General features: G+C 59.4%; 1 protein-coding gene across 1 annotated transcript in view; it reads left to right on the top strand.

Moving 5' to 3' along the window:
* Positions 1 to 22,063, top strand: part of TBC1D22A (TBC1 domain family member 22A) — a 258,394-nt gene that overhangs the window by 16,747 nt on the left and 219,584 nt on the right. The window contains 4 exon segments of the mRNA XM_021091361.1: positions 7,570 to 7,626; positions 8,423 to 8,631; positions 8,634 to 8,762; positions 11,575 to 11,748. Coding sequence (XP_020947020.1) covers positions 7,570 to 7,626; positions 8,423 to 8,631; positions 8,634 to 8,762; positions 11,575 to 11,748 — 569 coding nt within the window.

The following is a 22,063-nucleotide window of genomic DNA, read 5'->3' as shown; positions in this document are numbered from 1 at the left end:
CTGCTGCGTTTTCTGCTAAGAGTGTTATAGTTTTAGCTCTTACAGTTAGGTCTTTGATTTTGTTTTGTTGTTGTTGTCTTTTTGCCATTTTTTGGGCCACTCCTGTGGCATATGGAGATTCCCAGGCTAGGGGTCGAATCGGAGCTGTAGTTACTGGCCTACGCCAGAGCCGCAGCAATGTGGGATCCGAGCTGCGTCTGCAACCTACACCACAGTTCACGGCAACGCCGGATCCTTAACCCACTGAGCAAGGCCAGGGATTGAACCCGCAACCTCATGGTTCCTAGTCGGATTCGTTAACCACTGAGCCACGACAGGAACTCCTAGGTCTTTGATTTTGTTAACTTTTTGTATCTGGTGAGAGGCTATGTTGCAACTTTTTTTTTTTTTTTTTTTTGTCTTTTTAGGGCCGCACTTGTGGCATTTGGAGGTTCCCAGGCTAGGGGTCCAGTCAGAGTTGTAGCCACTGGCCTACACCACAGTCACAGCAACTCAGGATTTGAGCTGTGTCTGTGACCTACACCACAGCTCACGGCAACGCCGGATCCTTAACTGACTGAGCAAGGCCAGGGATTGAACCCGCATCCTTGTGGATACTAGTCGGATTCTTTAACTGCTAACCACAACGGGAACTCTCAGGTTGCAACTTTTTTTTGCTATTTTTAAAGAGCAGCTTTGGGTTCATAGCAAGGATGAAGGGACCGTGCAGAGATTTCCCAGCACCCTTCCCCCCAGGTGCACAGCTTCCCCCGTGATCACCGTCTCCCACTAGATGGTGCAATAGTTACAGCTGATGAACCTGCAGTGACAGGTCATTGTCGCCCAGGCTCCGTAGTGGACAATTCGTGTTCACTCTGGTGTTGTGCCTTCTCTGGGTTTGGACAAGTGCCTGATGGTGTGGGTCCGCTAGGATGGCGTCGCATGGGGTAGTTTCACTGCTCTGAACACCTGCTCTGTGTTCTGTCTGGTCACCTCCTCCTCCCCCAGCCCCTCCAGCCACTGATCTTTTACTGTCTCCGTAGTTGTGTCTTTTCCGGAGTGTCATGGAGTTGGAATCACTCTGTATGCAGTCTTTTCAGATTGGCTTCTTTCACTTAAAAACATGCATTTATGGTTCTTCCATGCTTTTTATTATTATTATTATTATTGATTTTTAGGGCTGCATCTGTGGCATATGGAAGGTCTCAGGCTAGGGGTCAAATCATAGCTGCAGCTGCCAGCCTACACCACAGCCACAGCAATGTGGGATCCAAGCCACATGTCCAACCTACACCACAGCTCACGGCAACGCCGGATCCTTAACCCACTGAGTGAGGCCAGAGATGGAACCCGCATCCTCATGGATACTAATTGGGTTCCTTGCCACTGCGCCGCAGCGGAAACTCTTCATGTCTTTTCATGATGTGATGGCTGATTTTTTAGTGCTGAATGCTATGCCATCGTTTGGCTGGACCACAGTGTATGTATCCGTTCACCTCCTGGGAGACATTTTGGTTGCTTCTAAGTTTTGGCAGTTATGAATAAAACTGCTGTAAACATCTACCTACAGGTTTTGTGGGACTTGTTTTCTTTTTTTCTTTTTCAGCCGCGCGCGTGGCGGCGTGTGGGAGTTCCCAGGCTGTAGCAATGCCCATCACTCACCCACTGCACCACAGCACGAGCTCCTACCTTCTCTCTTCTTTCTTTTCTTAATGTATTTTTTTGTTAGAGTATAGTCGATTTACAGTGTTGTGCCAGCCTAACTTTTCATTTTTTTTCTTTTTTGGCTGCCCCAAAACATACGGCGTCCCCAGGCCAGGGATCAGATCCGTGCCATGGTTGCGACCTAAGCTGCAGCTGTGGCAACAGTGGATCCTCCCATGTGTTGGTCTGGGGATCGAACCTGCGTCCCGGTGCTTCCCAAGACGCCGCCAATCCCGTTGTGCCGTAGCGAGGACTTCTAAGCTTTATTATTACGACTTTTTTTTTTTTTTTTTGTCTTTTTGTCTTTTGTTGTTGTTGTTGTTGCTATTTCTTGGGCCGCTCCCGCGGCATATGGAGGTTCCCAGGCTAGGGGTCAAATCGGAGCTGTAGCCACCGGCCTACGCCAGAGCCACAGCAACTCGGGATCCGAGCCGCATGTGCAACCTACACCACAGCTCACGGCAACGCCGGATCCTTAACCCACTGAGCAAGGGCAGGGACTGAACCCGCAACCTCATGGTTCCTAGTCGGATTCGTTAACCACTGCGCCACGACGGGAACTCCCCGACTTTTTTTCAATAATGATTTTTATTGTTTTCACCACAGCTGGCTTACAGTGTTCTGTCAATTTTCTGGGTACAGCATGGTGACCCAGGTAACGTACCTGTATAGATTCTTTTTTCTCACAGTATTATGCTCCATCGTAAGTGACTAGACATAGTTCCCAGTGCTATACAGCAGCTGAGTTTTCTTTTTTAAAGCTTATTTAAAATTTTTTTTCTTTTTTGGCTGTCCAGCAGCATATGGAGTTCCTGGGCTAGGGATCAGATCCAAGCGGCAGTTGCGGCAACACCGATCCACTGTGCGGGGCCAGGGGTCGGACCATGTCCCAGGGCTTCCAAGATGCCGCCGATCCCGTTGTGCCACAGAGGGAACTCCTACTTTAATGTTTTAAATTGAGGAATAGTCGACTTACAAATGTCGTCTCAGATGTGCAGCACCGTGATTTGCTGTTTTTGTAGCTTATACTCCATGTGAAGTTGTTACAAGGTGCTGGCTCTATTTCCCGCGTTGGACGTTACCCGCTTGTTACCTGCTTTCTACCTAGTAGGTTGTGCCTTTTCATCCCCTTCACCTGTCCTCTCACCCATTCCTCTCTCCTCTGGTAGCCACCGATTTGTTCTCATTACTCTGAGTCTGTTTCTGTTTTGTTACTACTCATTCATACATTTTATTTTTTAGATTCCATGCATGAGTGAAATCATACGTTGTTTGCTTCTCTCTGTCTGGCTTATTTCACTTGGCATAATATCCTCCGGGTCCACCCATGTGGTCACAGGGGGCTGCTGTCACTGTTCCCTAGGGTCGAGTAGGGTGCGGCTTCCCCTGTGCGTGTGGATATCTGGTTGTTCCAGCACCATTTGTTGAAAGACAATTCTTTCTCCATTGAGGAATCAAAAGAATCTTTGCCCAGACACACGGCTCAGGCAGAGGCAGAGCTGTTCTGGTAACGGGGAGGGGAGCTGGAACCCACCCACCTCCCGACTGGTCCTGAGTTCTGAGGCCACCTTTCCCTGATGCATTGTCAGTGCAGTGGCTCGGGTTGCTGCTGTGACTCGGGTTCGATCCCTGGCCTGGGAACTTCCACATGCCGCTATATCCTAACAGAATATAGCAAAAGAAAATAAATTCTAGGTGATTGGAATCTCAAGGGTAAAGAGTGACACTGCGGAAACGTGAGACACGCCCACGGTTGAGTTTTTATGTGGTCTCAGGTCTCAATAGGACTGGCCATCTGTGTCCTCCCCAAGTTCACAGGTCGAGATCCTCAGCCGCGTGACCTGGGGCCCCCGGGGGGTGATGCGGTCCTGAGGGTGGAGCCCTGGTGATTGAGGTCGGCGACCGTACAGAGGCCCAGAGCGCTCCCCTCCCGTCCCCGCCATGGGCCTCAGCCCCGTGGACAGGTGACCGGCAGCGGGAGGAGCCCAGGCTCTCACTTCCTGGCCATTGGTCTCTGGGTTGGTCCTTACGCCAGCACCCTATCGACTTGCTTCCTGAGGCTTGTAGTAAGTTCTGAAGTCTCGAGGTGTGAATTTTGTCAAGTGTATTTTCTGTGACTGTTGAAATCACTATGTAGTTTTTGTCCCTTTTTCTATTGGGATTCTGTTTTTTTTTTTCCCCTGCACCGTGGCCTGCACTCTGGCATGCCATAGCTGTACCCAGAACCACAGCAGTGTCACCGCTGGATTCTTAGCCCACTGAGCCATGCGGGAACTCTGGGATTTTTGTTAAGTCAGCCGTGCATTCCTTGGATAAATCCTATTTGGCCCTGATCTGTAATCCTCTTGTTTTTATGTTGTTGGCTGTGGCTTGCTAGCGTTTTGTGGAGTTTTGTGAGTCAGTTTGTAAGAGGTGTTGGTCTGTGGTTTTCTTCTTTTGGGGTGTCCTTGTTGGGTCTGGCGTCAGGATAAGGCAGGCCTCAGAACGAGTCGGGAGATGGGTGGGCCCCGGCTCCCCCCCTTTACCACAACAGCCCTGCCTCTGCCTGTGCCCTGGGTCTGTGCAGAGATTCTCTTGACAAGTTGGTTCACTGTGAGGACACAGTGAGAAGCCAGCTGTCTGCGAAGCGGGAAGGGCCTTCCCATCAGACACCAAATCTGCAGGCGCCTTGCTCTTGACTTGCCAGCACGCGTAACTGTGAGACTTGGTTGGGATGAGCCGCTGGGCGCGTGGTGTTTTTGCTGCAGCGCCAGGATGGATAAGGCAGGCGGGAGGGCTTTTCCAAGTGGAGTCGTGAAAGCAGCGCTCGGCTCGCAGGGTGGGAGCGAGATGACCTCACAGCATAAACCTTGGAGCCTCCCACAGACCAGGAAAGGACTCGCCCGCAGTCGGTTTCTCTTGCTGCGAGACGCGTGGCCACACACCTGCGGGCTCCGCCCAGCACATCTTCATCGTCCGGCTCTGGAGGCTGGCATCACAAACGGATGCCTGGGGGAAGCAGGGTGTCGGCGGGCTCTCTGGAGTCTCCAGGGGAGACACCGTCTCCTTGCCTCTGCAGCTTCTCGGGGCTGCCCGAGTTCCTTGCCTGTGGCCCCTCCCTGCCTCTCGTGACCTGCCGTCAGCATCGCGCCCACCGCCCTTTCCTGGTCTCGGCGCCCCCGGCCGCTGCTGGGAGGTTTCCCACTTAAGGACGTGCGCTAGATTGAACCTGCCTGGTGACGCAGGCTGCTCTCCCTGGGTTGTGCCTTCACTCACATCTGCAGAGCCCTCTGCCACGGCGTGACGCGTTCACACATGCTAGGACCAGGATGTGACATTCTGGGCACCGTTCTGCCCGCTGCACCACCTCCGTGCTCGGTCTCCAGAGGGGTTTATATAAATCGCTAAGAAAGGGTGAATGCCCTCTTAGAAACACAGACCCAAGGTCCGAACAGCCAGTTTACAAGCAGAGGTAGCGTGTGTGTTTCAGGCTTGTTCAGCCTCCCTAGGAATTGGGAAGGGGCGCGGGCAGCTCGGGGACCCCCTTTCCCATCACACAGCAAGGATTTGTGGCCCTTGAATAACACGGGTTGGAACTTGGTGGGTCCACCTATGTGCGCGTGCTTTTCGGTGGTAAGTACTAGAGCCCTGCCGCATCCCCCAGGGCTGAGCCTGCAGGACTGTGTGCGCAGAGGGCCGGTGGTAAGTTGCACGCGGATTTGCACCGTGCGGAGGGTCAGCGCCCCAGCCCCCGTGCCATTCAAGGATCAGTGTCGATACCAACAGCCTTGGCGTGTGCATTCTTAGTGTCCCAGGCATTCCACACCTAGGACTTTATCCTCAAGAAGTTGTCACGTTTGTGTGAACGCATTGTCCCCAGAGGAGCTTATTGCTCCTTTTATAACCACGCACCATTTGAAACCAGTTCAGTGTTTGGCAGTCAGCGTTGGTTAAACATGTTACGGTGTAAGCATGTGTTGGGACAGTGTGGGATTAGAGGTGAGGTTGTCGGGAGGTGGCACGGGCAGTGATGAGTTCGCCAGTACTCACTGGACTGTTGTGACTTTTTCTGGCTGTGCCCACGGCATGCAGAAGTTCCCAGGCCAGGGATTGAACTCGGACCACAGCAGTGATAGTGCTGGATCCTCAATCTGTTGCACCACCAAGGAACTCCAATATTATTATGGTTTTTAAAACTTTGAAAACTTGGAAATGATTATAGATTTATAGGTGTTGCAGAGAAGTGTGTGAGGAAATCCCACGTGCCCTCATTATGGTTTTTTTTTTTTTTTTTTCCTTTTTAGGGCTGCACTTGCAGCGTATGGAAGTTCCCAGGCTAGGGGTCAAATCAGAGCTGTACCTGAGACCTACATCACAGCCACAGCCACAGCCACAACAGGTCTGAGCCGCATCTGCAGCCTAAGCTGCGGTTTGTGGCAACGCCGGATCTTTACCCACGGAGCGAGGCCTGGGGTCGAAATCACGTCTTCCTGGATACTGGTTGGGTTCTTAACCTGCTGAGCCACAGTGGAACTCCTCATGATGTTTTAAGTGTACACACGCTGCATATGTTTCTGACATGTGTCACATAACGTAAAGTGAGAAGACGGACGTACGTGCCTCGAAGAAGAGCAATATGGGGAAAAGGAGTCCTGTTCTATGACCAAGGAAGCAGGCTGGGGCTCATTCTGTTGTAGAGCTGCGGTGACCTTGGTCTGTACACGGACACCTCAGTGTCTGGTTTGCTCTTTGATGCCCTCACCCGACAAGGCTCTGTGTCAGAGGGCGACAGCGGCCGTCTGTGCCATGGGGACCACATCAGTGAGCACTCTGCCTGCCTGTGGCTTAGACAGACAAGGGCTTGTTCAGTTCATGCTGTGGAGGCCCGAGGGAGGTGTCCCAGCCTGGGCTGGCCACTCTCAGACCCACGCCCCGGCTCCGTCACCATCATGGAGGCTTTATTGCTCGCGCTCATTTTGCGGGCGGCAGGCTGGCTGCGGACCTTCTCTCCTCCCGTCTGTGTTCCGGGCAGGAAGGAGAGGGGAGCCCGGGGCTGGCCTGTGCCCGCTGAGCTTTTCTCCTCTCTTTGGCCAGGGGGAGCCTTGTTTCTGACTGGCTGCCTGGGCCCACAGTCATCCCTGGCTGGGAGTCAGGGCAGAGGAGGGGGTGGGGGTGGGTGGCTCAGCCACCAACCAGGGTGTGTGCCATGCGGCTTATTCTGTGTCCATCTCTTTTCCAGATCTGCTCTGATGAACGCAGACTTTCATAATGAAACCGTTAAATATTTTTGAAAAAATTATACATATATATACCCACGGCACATGGAAATTCCCAAGCTGGGGGCTGAATAGGAGCTGCAGCTACTGGGCTACGCCACAGCCACAGCAACGTGGGATCCTTAACCCACTGAGCAAGGCCAGGGATTGAGCTCAAGTCCTCATGGACACTAGTTGGGGTCGTTATCACTGAGCCAGGACGGGAGGTCCCTGAAAAAATTGTATTGATCGTCTCTTTATAATTCTGGATTCCGTCTGTAGACAGGTTGGTGCCATAGGTGAATTTCCAGGTGGACATTTCACGATCAGTCTTTTTGTCCGAGAGCAGAGGCTCTTGTCGCCTTGCGGAGGCCGAGCAGCTCCCCAGCCTTGTCCCTGGTCGGTGCCTGAGGCTCTGCGGGGACACTGTTGTTGGGCTGTGGGCCCCTCCCGGAGGCCCATTTGTAGGGAGGCTGAGTGCCCCGCTCGTCTGTGGCCTGCGGGCTCGTTCATCCCTTCCACACTGGCCTGCAGGACCCGCAGGGGCTGCGGTTGCTCCCCAGGCATGGGTTTGGAGGGCCGGTCTTCCTGGCTCAGTGGGGGGCTCCTGGGAGCTGAGGAAAAGCTAACTTGTCCCTTTCTTTCTGAATAGCATCCAGCATGTGTATGGCGCCCAGCACCCCCCGTTCGATCCTCTGTTACATGGCACGTAAGTGACACCTCTGTTCTCGCAAGGCTGTTGTCCAGCCCGGTTTGGGGGCTGTGGTGAGCCCCCACCCCCACCCCAGCTCCCTGGAATTCCTGAGGGGAGGAGAGTGGCTTTGAGTCCACAAACTCAGATCAAGCTGTTGCTGCATGTGAGGCGCTCGGGACCTGCTCCCAGGGGGCATTTGCTGCCCTTGCTCCTTGCCTTCCTCTCCTCCTGGCCTGGACCTGGGCTTCTCCCCCGGAGGCGTGTGTGGGAAGGGGTGGCTGGGGGGCCCGCTCGGGTGGGGCGAGTTCCAGACACGTGGTGGGGCCGGCGTTAGGGGGCATCCCTGAAACCACCGTGTCCAGATCCCCCTGCCACAGGCCCGTGTCCTGTGAACAGTGTCCCCCGCCCCCACCCCGACTGCTGCCCTGGGAGGTGTGCGGAGGTGAGCGGGTGTGCGGGCGCCCCTGCCAGGAGGCGGGGGTCGCTCTGCGGCGCTGTGTCCTGGTCCGTTGGCCTGTGGGCGGGGCGGTGCGACTGTCGTGAGGCCTTGTCCTCCTGAGACGCAGGCCGCTGTCCTGAGAGCTTTGCCGAGTCCCGCTCTGGGTGCCTCCGGATCATGTCTGCTTTTCTTTCTTCCTTTGACAAACCTTGGCTGGAGGACAGTTGAGGGCGGCGTGCTCATTTCCGCTGGTGTTTGCCTTGTCCCTTGCTCTTGGCTCGCTCGGGCGTCTGTCGGGCTCCTCTCTGACGTCTCGGGGCGCCGCTCCAGCCTCCGAGGCGCCCGTGCAGAGGCCTGCCCTCTCCGTTGCAGCTTGCTCAAGGCCGCGCCCAAGGTGCCCACCACGCCGGTGAAGGCCAAGCGAGTCAGCACCTTCCAGGAGTTTGAGAGCAACACTAGCGACGCCTGGGACGCCGGCGAGGACGACGACGAGCTCCTGGCCATGGCGGCGGAGAGCCTGAACTCCGCCGTTGTCATGGAGACGGCCCACCGCGTCCTGCGCAACCACAGCCAGCGGCAGGGCCGCCACCGGCCCGGGAGGCTGCGGAGCCCGAGCAGACGCCAGAGCCGTCGCCGGAGCCTCCTGTGGTCCCGAGCGGTGACCTCCGGTTGGTGAAGTCTGTCAGCGAGAGCCACGCGTCCAGTCCCCCAGGTGGGCGGGGAGGGCTGCGGGCGGGCGGGGGGCCTCTCCCTGGGCTGGGGGCCTCTCCCTGGGCTGGGGGTCCGTCCTCTCCTGCAGCTGCCAGGCCCTCGGAGGCTCTTGCGGGCCAGCAGCTGCGGGCCTTCTCGGGCAGCACAAGCAGCTGCACTTCCTCTTGTCCCCCTGGCGGAGCATGGCTCCTCAGCTGGGGTGACAGGGCGGGAGCTCGTGGGCTGCTAGGGGGACCCCGCCCTCCCCAGGACCCCTGGCTGCTCCAGGGGACGTTTCCAGTCGAGGGGCCGGGCCAGCCACGTGCTCGGGGCCTGGGCCTCCTTGGCCACTTCCAGTGATTCCTTCCAGGGCACACGGGGGCTCGGTCTGCAGGGGATGGGCGGCTGCCCTTCGGAACTGCCAGGTTCAGATTACGGACTGTGCAAGCGTGAGCTCGTGGCTGCGCCTCGTGTCCGTGTGCCTGGCACTGCCTTCTTTACTTTGGCTTGTTTCGTGTTGGAGGGTCTGAGATAGAAAACAGTGTGGTCACGTGATGGGCATCTGTGGTGGCTCAGGGACTGTTCTCAGGCTTGGGCTACCCCGGGGGACAAGCTGGGGGAAGTCCTTGCTCTGCGGAGCCTCCATTCTGGTGTGGGGGGGTGGACACCGGCCACATGCGGTCAGTGAGGGCATGAGTGTTGGGCCGGGGCAGGTCACGGGTCAGAGTCGAGGTGGGACGTGGTCCCAAGAGCCAGGTGGGCATGGGCTCCGACCCTAAATTGGCCATCAGGGTGGCCGTGGGGAGGGCAGCAGTGTCATAGAGGTGGTGGGTGAGTGCAGGGACTCTGGGGCAGGGGGCCAGCAGTGCAGCCACACACCTGCTCGCCTCTCCCCACGGTCTTCCGGGGGTTGGGTGCTTGTCTGTTGTTTACAGCTGAGCAGACGAGGTCATTGTCACAGCCCGAGCTTACCCGCTGGTAGATGTGGAGTTAGGTTTCAGTCTTAGGTCTAGGTTTCCAAAGCCACTTTCTAGGAACTAACTAAATGTTACATTCTTCTTAGGTGAGAATGCTGTAAATTATTTCCTGTGGTCAGTTTTCATATTGGAATCTGAACTATTTTTTTAAAAATAGGGTGACCTTGAAATATTTGAGTTTAAAAATGGAGGACATCCTGTTGGGGCTTTTAGGGGCTGATGGGAAATTCCCGGGACTAACGAGGGGTGCGCAGACTGCCTCCTGTGGGTGCCTCCCCGGGTGGCTCAGCGCTCCCGGCACCCCTGCTTGCTCCTGCTGCTGCTGCAACCCTGCGAGCCACAGGGCAGTGTCTGCCGCCCCTGGGGCTGGTCGAGCCTCTAGAATGCCTGCCACATCCGGGCAGGTCCCGCGGGGCGTGCCTGGGCCTACAAGGGGGGGCTCATCTCGGCTGAGAGTGGTCGGAAGTTTGTGCCTCAGCCTGGAGACCGAAGTCGGAAGTCAGGTGCCAGGGCTCTGGTGGGGTGGGGTGGCTCTTCTGGGGGAGAGGCCACCTTCTCTGCCTGTCCTCCCGTGGGGGAGAGCTGGCGGTGGCGAGAGGGAGCTGTCTCATGGCTCTGATCCCATCCGTAAGGGCCCCCTCGTGGCTTCTAGTCCTGACCACCTCCTAAGGCCACCACACGGGGGTGGGTAGGGCTTCCGCTTGTGACTGTCGGTGCACGATGCCTGTGGCTGTGGTCGGGGACCCTGACCAGAGGCCGGCTTTGGAGGCCTCCAGCCACGGTGGGAGCCCCGGAGGTCACCTCGGGATGGCATGGCCCCAGGTGGGCCACGTGAAGGACGGCCCAGGCCGCTTGTGCCAGGAGGGCAGTGATCTCTCTCCTTGCGGGCCAGCCGCTTGTGAGCGCCTCCTTCGTCGTAATTATGCTGGCTCGTGTTTAGTAACCGTAAGCCAAGGTGGTCACCGGGACAGCCCCCTCCGGTGCCATGGGAAGACAGACACATCTCAGTGCTGCAGCCACAGCCTGGGCGCAGCCCCGGGGCGGCTCCCTCCACGTGCGTGGGGACGGGCCTCTGGCGGAGACGCGGGAGAGATGGAGTGTTGGCGGGGGCATGGGATCCAGGGGCACCCAGGGGCGGGTGCTCTGGACTGTCTTGTTGAGGAGGGCTGGGGGCACGTCAGGGAGGGCCTCGAGAGGACGCGATGCCTGCAGGGTTTCCGGGAGCACAAGGGCTCCTGGTCAGGAGGTGAGGCCACCCTGGCCCAGGGGAGGTGCAGGTCGCCTGGGCCTTGGTGTTCCCGGGGGCCTCAGCGGCGTGCTGCATCCAAGGGCCACGTGACCTCCAGGGTCTTGCTAGGCTGCTTGCCAACACGGTGGGACCAGGGTGCCGCTCAGTGTCCTCGGTGCCCAGGGCGCGGGGAGACGGGCACGTTGAGACAGTCCTCAGCCCTTCGTGGGTGTTGCCCCCCAAACACAAGCCTGGGTGGCTGTCCTCCAGGCCCAGGCGACCCACGCAGGCACCCTCCCCCGCCCACACCAGCTGATCCTTCGGTCGCGTTAGCCAGGCAGGCTGGCGGGGGCGGGGGGCGGCCCTGACCGCCAGCAGCCCTGACCTGTGTGGTCGCTGTCTGCTTTCTGTGGGTCTGGGTCACTGGGGACGCACCTCCTCCTGGCCATTACTGGCTGCTTTCCCTCTTACCCTCAAGGACCAGCTCCACGCTGCCTGGTGCTGGGAGGAGGGGACAGCTGTGACACGGCCCCATCCGTGGGGCAGTGTGGCAGGCGACGCCCCCTGGGTGGCGAGCGTGGCCGAGGTGTGCCCAGAGCCTCACCTCTGTTCCCTCTCTCCCTCTGCAGGAAGTGCCAGCGCCACTGTCCCTCTGCGCAGGTCCCCGTCTCTCCCCAGCTCCGCGACCGTCACACTAGGGGTGTCCGACCCCAGTGCCCTCAGCAGCTCGGCCTTAAGTGAAAGAGACGCCTCCCGGCTGGACAAGTTCAGGCAGCTGCTCGGCGGCCCCAACACAGACCTCGGTAAGTCCCGGGGCGAGGCCGCACGTGGCTGCGCCCTGCTTCTGGGGGCCCGGATCCGAGAGGCACGGGCGCTGTCACTTAGTGCCCGGGCGTCCACGCCAGCCACCTGCTGAGAGCCTGGGGCTGTTTCACGCCGGTGAGTCCGGAGGACAGAGGCGGGCTCTGAACATGCTCCCGGGCGGTTGGACCTGCGCGGCCTGCTCGTTTCTCCTAACGCCCCGTCTGCTGGCCTCTTCGCCTTGGCAAACTCTGCGGGGCTGGCCGGCGGGCACCGCCGTGTTCATGGGGCTGGAGATCAGGGCCCGGGGGCACCGTGGTGACCGCGGCTGACTGTGCACTTCCTGCGAGGGGCAGCGGGTTGGCCAAGAGAGGGAGCGCTGTGGGGCAGGGCCATGGGAGGGCGGGGCGGGGGGCCCAGCAGGGACAGGACGGTCACCCGCATCGTCCTCGTGGTCAGGGTGCCCACGCAGGTTCTCCGCAGCCAGGCTCTGAGGCCTGCTTGCAGTTCGGCTGGAGATCACTCACATCCCGGCCCCCATTTATGTCTCTCTCGCGGGGCGTTGCTCTGCTTGGCGCCCACGTGTCCTGGAGGGTGGAGGTGGCCGTGGTCCCCAGCTCACTCACAGCTGCGCTGAGGGCAGGCTTGTGGCGGGCAGTGCCCCGCATGGCCAGCAGGTGGCACCTGAGGCCTGCGGATGGAGGTGGCCGGGCCGGCCAGGGCCTGCAGAGGCTGAGCCGCAGGCCTGGCCCTTGACCCGGGGAGGGTGGCCTTGGGGGGTGTGGGAGCTGGGATGGTGCTGCTTCCGCCTGGGGGCCTGGGGTTGTTCTCACCGTGGGCTGTCTCTTCCTAGTTTGGGTCTGTTCTGCGCTCTGATAGCACAGAAGCTGGGGGTGAAGGGGGTGGTGGGGTGGGGGGACGAGCACTTTCCCGCCCGACTCCCCTCCCCCAGGCCCCTGATAGGGAGCGGTGATAGGGAGCTGTTGACCTTGGAAGCAGGGGTGTGAGTTCGAGGCCCCTGCAGGGCCTGGGGCTGGAGGACAGCCTGGTGGGGGCCTGTGATGGCAGGAGGAGGAGTCCTCAGCCTCCTGTCTCATCAGCCGTCGGGGGGACTTGGGCCCACCCCTGGGGTCCTGGGGACGTCGGAGGTCACTGACGCAAGGGGCCCAGGTTCTTCTTTGGCCAGTTTTCATTGAGTGCCTGCTGTTGGTGGGGGCGCTGGGGGCAAATGGAAGAGACCTCAGGGTCCCTGCCGTCAGAAGCTGACGTTTAGTGTGGGGGACAGAGGGACAGGCAGACGTGTGCAGTCAGTGCTCTGGGGGCTGGCGGAAGGTGGGGGGCGCGTCGGAGAGACAGCAGTGCTGCGGGGTCAAGGCTGGCACTTGACCCAAGAGAGGTCAGCACAGAGGCCGTGCTTGAAGCCGGCGGGGAGGGCAGGGGGTGAGCATCCCAGGCCGGTGGTGCACAGGGCTCCCGGGAGGCATAGGGCGCTCCGGAGGGCCGGGAAGGCCGGGAGAAGGCCTTCAGCTCTCCCTCAGCACGAGGCCCGGGTGGCTGTGGTACTTGCGGAGTGGACCGTGGCTCGGCGCGTCAGAGGCCACTGCTGGGTGGGTGTCCCAGTGGCCTTGGGCTGAGGCTGGGTCCCGAGCGGCCACGTGTCAGTGGGGAGACCGAGAGCAGGAGAGACAGGGAGGAAATGAGGGAGGGGTGGCTGGTGCTCGGGCACTGGGGAGCTGGGTGGCCTGGGGAGACGGGGCACCAGGACTGGGTCAGCTGGAGGCCAGCGGCTGCGGGAGCAGGGGACAGCGGATGGACACAAAGCAGAGCTCGCCGAGAAATGTGCCGATTCTCCCGGAGAGGGGTCGTGGTGTTGCAGAGCCCAGGGAGCAGTGCATCCAGAGAAGGGCCCGCTTGCCGGTGTGTGTGTGTGTGTGTGTGTGTGTGTGTGTGTGTGTGGTGTGTGGTGTGTGTGTGTGTGTGTGTGTGGTGTGGTGTGTGTGTGTGTGTGTGTGTGGGTGGTGTGTGTGTGTGTGTGTGTGTGTAAGGGCCCGCTTGCCGGGGTGTGTGTGTGTGTGTTTACCCTTGTGGACACCGTCCCCCGAACCCGGACAGGCCCCCATCTGCACCTGGCAGTGGCCGCTCCTGTTCACAGCTGGGGAACTTGAGCCTGGGTCGGAGGTTCGCCAGGCGAGCCTGTGGCACAGTGAGGGCAGAGCTGGTGCCCCCAGGTGGAGGTCAGCTCGGGCCCTGTGCTTTGCTGGTTATTGTGCACGGTGGGCCCACGGGAGCCTGGAGCAGCGGGCTTGCCTCTGCTGCTGTGGGGTGCCCCGACTCCCGAGGTCCAGGAGGGCCCGCTAGTGCCCAGGTCACCAACTCATGCCAGACACAACCCAGTCACTTGCTGCCATGACCCAGCAGAGGCGAGTGGCGGGTGCCAGTGTGTGCGTCTGGGTGGTCCCTTCTGCTGCCTTCTGAAAGGTGGGGTGTCCCAGAGGGGCTTCAGAATGTGGGAGGGACAAGGTGACCGCTCCGCTCACCAGCCTTCCCCGGAATCTCGTCCGGGAGGACCCCCGCCAGCACGGCCGCCCTGGGCCTCGCAGCTGCTCAAGTGCAGAGACCACGCCGCCCGCCCTCCTGGCTGTGTGATTCTGACCCGCAGCTGAGGCGGCCTGTTCACACCGGCGTCTCAGCAGAGGTGTGGGCGGCCTTTGTTCCTTACCTCGATCGGAGGAGACAGGCTTCCTCAGATCACCCCCGGGACACCACCACTGGCTTCTGGAAGGTGATGGAGTGTCGGAGGCAGGGCCTGGCAGGGTGCCTTTGCGGCTCGGTTTTATCTCAGCTTCGTGGTTTGAGAGGAAGTATTTTCAGTGAAACAGAGAAGCTTTACAAAGAGCGCTAATGAGTTTCTCCTGCTGCCAGTGCCCGCAGAGCCTGAGCCAGCACTGGGCAGGTGGCGAGGGCGGCCGGGCGCACAGTAGGTGCGCATGCCCTCAGGGGAGGTGTGGGCACTCGGGGTGTGGCAGGGCTCTGCAGCTCGGGTCCTGGAGGCGGTGGGGGCGGGCCCAGCCTCTCCTGGCAGGGGGGCCCTGCTGTTGCCACTTCCTACTGAGCAGGGAGGGGCCGAGGGCGCAGGTGGGGGGGTCCCGCCCGCCCTGTGGATGGCAGCCCTGGGGCCCTGGCTCCTGGCGCTCTTCCGCCTCCGCCTTGCTTTCCCAGTCCTCCTGGATCTCCCCCGCTTTGCTCTCTCGTGGCGTCAGGAGGAAACTGACAAAGCAGCTTTTGCTAAGAACACATAGGGAGTTCAGCTTTGAAAAAGTTCATCTATTTTTAAAGTCAGTTTCTAGGTTAGAGGTGTGGCTTGAGTTGCCTTCTCGAGGCCCTGACTCCCCCGAACCCCCCTCTGGCCCCATCTCGCCCCCTCACCCTGTGCACAGCGGCGTCCCCCCTCTGTGACTCAGTCCCCTGCCTCCCCCTCCTGCTCACTCCCACCTCTGGGCTGTCACCTCCAGCCCAGGTCCTGGTCCCCACCACCACCTCAGGGCCTGCCCCCCTGCCCCGGTGCCCACCCCCGTGTCCAGCCTCGTGCTCTCACAGCAGTCAGTGTCCTCTGAAGATGAGATCCGGGCCAGGCACCGCCAGAGCCCTCCTGTGGCTCTGCGTTCAGAGTCCCGGCCACCCACCATCTGCTTCCTCCGCTCTCGTCCTCTCGTTGCGTGGGCGCGTCAGTGTCCAGGGCCTCTGCTCTGCTGTCCCTCTGCCCCGCACTCCTGGGTGACTCACTTCCTCCAGGTCTCAGTCACAAGGTGAGGAATTACTGCGGACATCCAGGCGCAGCTCAGCTGCAGCCACGTCCTTCCTCCAGCCTGGACTCGGCACCGGCGCGGCCCCCAGCCTCTGCCCGGCTGGGCAGCTTCTCACCTCTGAGCCCCGCTCCCCGGAGGAGAGGGCTCTGCGCAGGGGTTGGGGGTGGGGTGGCTCGGCGCTGGGGAAGGGGCTTTGCGCACAGGCAGGGCTCGGCTCCGGCCTCAGCCTCGCCCTCCCTGTGCGTTCCCCGGATTATCCGCTGTGGGGCGCTACCAAAGCGGAGGCGTGGAAGAGGTAATGAAACCCGCCAACCGCAGCGGCCACTGTTGACCAGGCTGAGTTCATGACGTGTGTCTCCTCCTTTCCTCTTTTCCCCTCCCATCGGTTCTCGCGACCCCCAGAGCCCGCAGACGGGCCCCCCCCGAGCTCGCTTTATCTGCTGGGCTTCGGCCTGAGTGTGGGAAGGCGGTGCCCCCCCACCCCCCGCCGGCGCCGGAGTCTTGTTGGTGGTTTTGGGCGGCGTTTCCACTGCTGGGTGTGGGGTTTGAGCTACGTGAGCATCGCTCGGCTTAGAGTGGAAGTGAGAGTTCGGCATTTCACCTGCATCCAGTAGAGCAGATCTTCCGTTTAGTTAGGAAGCCCTTCAAGGATCTTTTGATAACTTCCTTGTGAGCGACGGTTTTCTGTGTGTAAGCTTAAAAGCAAATGTTAAAACATGTTTGTCAGCCTGCCGTACAGGTTTCAAGGAGCAGTTTAATAAAATCCGTCTGGGAGTTCCCGTCGTGGTGCAGCGGAAACGAATCTGTCTCGGAACCATGAGGATGCAGGTTCGATTCCTGGCCTTGCTCAGTGGGTTAAGGATCCCACGTTGCTGTGGCTGTGGTGTAGACTGGCAGCTACAGCTCCGATTCGACCCCTAGCCTGGGCACCTCCATATGCCGCGGGTGCGGCCCTAAAAAAAAAGAACTTAGTCTGTTAAATGTCTTTTTTCTCTCATGATTCTACGTAGGTCAGGACACAGGGTCCCCAGCTGTGTCGTCCGGAGCCCGGGGCGTCAGTTTCTCTTTGGGGAGGAGAGCGGGGACGTGGGGGATGGGGTGGGGTCTGCAGCCCTTTGTGCTCGTCACCCGGCTCCCGTTACCTCCCACTCCCCTGGCTCTCCGGGTCGGGTCCACGTCTCTGGGCCGTGGTGTCAGGGGACGTGTGCACGGCGCACCCTCAGGAATGCGGATGGGCCCCTCGGAGGCTCCCCCCACGTCCCTCTGGTTCACCAGCTGACTGGGGGCCCTTGAGTGGAGGGGTCTCGGTTAGGATGTGTTTGGGCTGAAGGTGTCAGAAAACCACACTCGGGCTTTCAGACCAGCAGGGCCTTATTTTTCGCAGGGAGCCACCTGGAGGTTGGGAGCTGTTGGCAGGGCTCAGGACTCTAAGCTGGTGGCCGCGAGGTGGCGGTCGCTGTCCTGTGCGGAGGCCCAGGGCAGACACTGGACGTCTGTATTCCTTTTGGGAAAGCGAGGGTGACCCGCATATGGCTCGCTGGCCACCCCTGGCTGCAGGGGGTGCAGAGAAGTGAAGGCTCAGGGTGCGGCCCTGGCACTTTGCAGTGGCGGTGTTCCTGCTGTCAGGGAAGACGGAGGCACGGGACTGGGTGGCCAGCCAGCTGTGTTTGCACTCAGGCGGCTGTGTGTGTGTCTGTCACTTCAGCAGGTTTCCTGCCAGTTCCTCGAGGTCAGGGGCCATCGCATTGCAGCATCTAACCCACCGCTGCATCTAGCCGCGTCCCAGCCACGCAGCAGAGACCCAGAAAGTGCTTGAATTGTGTTGAACTGTGTACCAGGCCTGGGTATGGAGCGAAGCCGTGAGTGAACTCTGAATTTTCATGGTCAGAGACACGGCATTTAGAACGGGTCCTTTTGTGTCCCTTTTCTCCCCTCACGTGTAGCTGAGACTCCAGAGGCCACAGGCCAGCACACAGCCAGGCATCTAGTCCTGGAACTGCAAGGAAAATAGTTTTGTTGCAAGGTAATTTAAGTTTCTTGGAATCTGTTAATAAAAAAGGAGAAAGCATGTCTCCAGACCCTTAGAACGGATAGAGCTGAGCTGAGAAGAGCGTCAGGCGTCCCCGGAGAAAAGGGGGCCTGTGTGCCTCGAGGTCAGGGGCTTTGCTGTCACGGGGGGTGTCGGCCACAGCCCGGCCGGGGGATGACGGGAGCGTGGCGGGAAGGCCACGCCTGGGTCTGGAGTGGGCAGAGGAGGGCCGTGCCTGGCCGGCCAGACCCAGACCGGGAGGCTGTGGAGTTGGGGTTGGTCATACGAGGGCCGGAAGTCCGGCTTCCTCCAGGGCCGTCCTCGTGGTGGTTGCTGAGCAGACAGGACGTTTTGCTTCTCCCCGGGCTGGCCTGGACACGCGGACAGTGTGTTTTTCAGGGGACTGGCAGCTCCTGCGATCACAGTCCTGTCTGGTGCGTTCTGGAAACGCATGTCCTCTCAGCGTGTCAGGTGAAGCTAGAAGGAGGTTTTCTCCCGGTAGGGAGGGTGGGAGAGGTGGGGCACGACCGAAGGTCGCCTGGGCGCGCAAGGGTGGCGGGACATGCAGTGGCCGCGTGGTCTGACTTCTTTAGAATCGAGTCGGGGGCTCTGGGACGGTGGTGGTGGCCCTGGTGGCGGTGGTGGCTGGCTTTGATGGAGTGTCGGGCACGGACATGATGGAACCCCCAGAAGGAGCGAGAGGCCCGGAGCACAATGGCTGTTGCTTCGACTTTTACCCTCCCCGGTCCCTGTCGTTTGTGTTCTCCAGACAGAGGCCCTTGTCACCGGGGCACTTCCTCCTGCAGGTGCTCTGGTTCCTCCTTCCCCGGAAAGTCGCGGGAGCCAGAGCCAGGCAGGCTCCTCGCTGCGGCTGCCTCCTCGCCGTCCGTCTCTCTGGTTGGCGCTAACAGGTAGGAAGCAAGCTAACGTGTTAAAGATGAGAAGAAACTGCAGGAGGGAGGCCGGGTGCCACTTTGACTGTCACTCCCAGGCCTCTGTGGTCCTCACTGTGTCCCGGGGGTGGGGGCTGGGTCCCTCACTGTGTCCCGGGGGTGACGGCTGGGTCCTCACTGTGTCCCTGGGGGTGGGGGCTGGGTCCCTCACTGTGTCCTGGGGGAGGGCCACTTTGTGTCTCCCGTGGTGGGGTCTGGGGGCTGTGACCACTGCTCAGCTTGACACCTCCCTCACTTGAAAGCTTCACTCCGAGGCCCTGGAGTCGCTGCGTTGCGGTGACCTGGTCACACTGCTCACCTGGCTGCGGGGCTTGCAGGTGCCCGTGGCCCTCTGAGCCCTTGAGGATTCTGTGCATGCACCACAGCCTGTGGGCTGCTTCATTCTGAGCTGGTTCTAGAAGCCCTGGGGGTTTCTAGTTTCAGCTAGCAAGGGAGGCTGTGCATTCTTGCTGTGACAGTGCCACAGTCTCGGTCCGCCGGGCTGCTGGAACAAAACAGTGTGGGCTGGGGGCCACAGCTGACGTGTATTTCTCCAAGCCCTGGGGTCCGGGCACGGGTGGCAGGTGCCACATCTGGTGAGGGCCCCCTTCCAGGTTCCTAGGCGGTGCCTTCTTGTCCTCATGAGGCAGAAGGGCTGGGGGCTCCCTGGGCCTCTGTCAGGGCACTGATCCCATTCAGGAGGGCTCTACCTCGAGACCGAAGCCCCTCCAGGCTCCCTCCCGGGGGTCAGGATTTGACAAGCATTTGGGAACAAAACGCTCCGTCTGTGGCAGCTGTCCTGCTCCGTAAGACGCGACGCTGCTTGGTCACCGCCCGCCTTCAGCGGCCTCTGTTCTAAAGGTCTCACTCGCAGATGATGTCCGTGGGTCCATGGACCCTCAGCGACTGGTACAGCGCCCCTCTGGGAACACAGACCAGGAGGCGGGGGCCTGCGGAGGGCAGCTCCGGGCGCAGCAGCCCCGGGGCCCTGGCCTCACACGCTGAGCTCGCTCCGCCAGGTCGCGGGACGTTCGCCTTGGGAGATGCGGTGCAGGAGAAGGTGACGCAGGCTGAGGAAGGGGAGGAAGAGGTTCCCGGGGCTGCGGGGCTGCGCTCGGCCGGGGGACGTTAGAGAAACGGGGAGCGCGGGCCTCTGCGTAGCAAAGTGAAGAGTCCTCCTGCGCCGAGTGTGTCGTCAGGCGTGAGGTGCTGCCCACGAGGCCTTGGGTCTGGTTCTGCACCAGCTCCTGAGACGGTGACACAAACCGAAGGCTTTCTGGTGACGTCTCAGGCTCTGTTCAAACTGTTCCTCAAGCAAAAAAGCGTCGGGTGGTTTCAAGTGCTTAAAACTGAAAGAGCCTTTTTCTTAGGATAAGGTTCTGGAAAGAGTTAACGATGTCGCCTCACACCCGGGTCCCAACCTGTGTGTCGTTTTAGGTTCTAGAAATAGGAATAAATGACATCATGGAAACAGCAGCAGCCGTAACTGCCTGTTACCCCCGCTAACGCCCGCATCTCGGGGGACAGAGGAGCGTGGGCCTGTGGGTCACGTCAGGTCATGGTCACGCCTCGCCACATGCTGGCAGAATGACCTGGGCAGTGTTGTTTGTGCAGACTTCTTCCTGCCTTCGTGTCTGCACCTGCAGACGAGGGCCTGCGTGTCCGCCTCCACCCTGCTGTGGGGGTCGGTCCTGTGAGCAGCCGGTTGGCTGGGCTGCGTGGGGCTGGGCTCCATCTCTGCCCTTCCCCGGGCGCCTCCCCGGCTCTCTGTACAGGGTAGGGAGGACAGAGACCCATGTGTCACCATGCTCCGGTTACTACCGTGTCCTGCAGCTGCCTTCCCGTGTGTTACAGTCTTCACAATGGTCATGGGTTTTTTTTTTTTTTTTTGCTTTTTAGGGCCGTGCCCGTGGCATGTGGAGGTTCCCAGGCTAGGGGTCGAATCGGAGCTGCAGCTGCCGGCCTACACCACAGCCACAGCAACGCAGGACTCGAGCCATGTCTGCAACCTACACCACAGCTCACGGCAACGCTGGATCCTTAACCCACTGAGTGAGGCCAGGGACTGAACCTGCAACCTCATGGTTCCTAGTCAGATTTGTTTCTGCTGCACCACAGCGGGAGCTCCATAACCGTCGTTTATTTGTTTTTGGTCTCTGTTTTATTGTTGTTTTTCTTTTGCTGTGCTCGTGGCATGCAGAAGTTCCTGGGCCAGGGATGGAACCCGCCACCACAGCTGTAAGCTGAAGCCGCAGCAGGGACGATGCCAGATCCTTAACCCGCTGAGCCGCGAGGGAGCTCCGTAACTGTCCTTTTTAGTGGCTGTGTAATGTTCTGAAATGATGGGTACTTAGAACTGTTGTTAAAACGGCCTGTCTGTCTAAACCGACATTTCGTTTACGTGCTTCGTCAGAGTCCAGACAGTCTCCATCGTGCTCCAAAAACGTGCTGTAAACGCACTGACAGCACCTTGATCCTCGTGAGATGCTGGAGGGCGGGGGCAGGAGCTCGCAAGGCGGGGACTGGTGGTGTTTGTGGTGCTTCTCATTTGCTAGGGGTTCTTCCAGTTGGAGAAGCTCCAGTATACGATGTTAAAATGCCCAGATGTTCCCCGAGGGCTTAATAATGACAAATAAATCTCCCTCCCTCCCCTCCTGTGCCTTACCTGCTTCCCCAGGTGCTCCGTGTGCGCTCAGTGACTGTAGGGTGTGTGTGTCACCCCTGCCCTGTTCTTCTGAAGTACAGATGGAAGCGTCTCATTCTCGTGTGCCCCCGCCTCACTTTACCCACATTCGAGAGCTGCAGAAGAGCTGATGCGCAGCCCAGGCCCAGTCATCGTTTCATTCACGAGTGTCAAAATGGAACACACGTCGCCAAATTCTCGAGGAGATGGTCTTTTTTAAAAAAATGGAGGTGATGGAGTTCTCTTGGGGCCCAGTGGGTTGAGTGTCCAGCATTATCACCGCAGCAGCTTGGGTTAGATGCTATGGCGTGGGTTCGATCCCTGGCCTGGGAACTTCCACGTGCCGTGTTTGTAGCAAAAAAAAAAAAAAAAAAAAAAAACAAAAAGGAGGTGAAATTCACATAAGATACAATTAACCATTTGGAAGCATACAGTTCAGTGGGCTTTGGTGCATTCACAGTGGTGAGCCGTCACCTGAAGGGTTGTGCCCACCTAAAATGTTCCTGCTGAAAGTAGAAGCACCCCTGTGATCCAGCAGTTCCACTTCTGAGTATTTAGCCAAAGAAAATGAAAACATTAATTTGAAAAGTTCCCGTCGTGGCCCGTGGTTAACGAATCGACTAGGAACCATGAGGTTGGGGTTCGGTCCCTGGCCTTGCTCAGTGGGTTAAGGATCCGGCGTTGCCGTGAGCTGTGGTGTAGGTTGCAGACGCGGCTCGGATCCCGCGTTGCTGTGGCTCTGGCGTAGGCCGGTGGCTACAGCTCCGATCCGACCCCTAGCCTGGGAACCTCCATATGCCGCGGGAGCGGCCCTAAAAAAGGCAAAAAGCCAAAAAAAAAAAAGAAAAAAAAAAAGAAAAGGTATCT

The sequence above is a fragment of the Sus scrofa genome, chromosome 5 (assembly GCF_000003025.6).
Source record: "Sus scrofa isolate TJ Tabasco breed Duroc chromosome 5, Sscrofa11.1, whole genome shotgun sequence".
Lineage (NCBI taxonomy): Eukaryota > Metazoa > Chordata > Mammalia > Artiodactyla > Suidae > Sus > Sus scrofa.
Note: the sequence above shows the minus strand (reverse complement) of the source record. Positions and strands in the feature narration are given on the sequence as shown.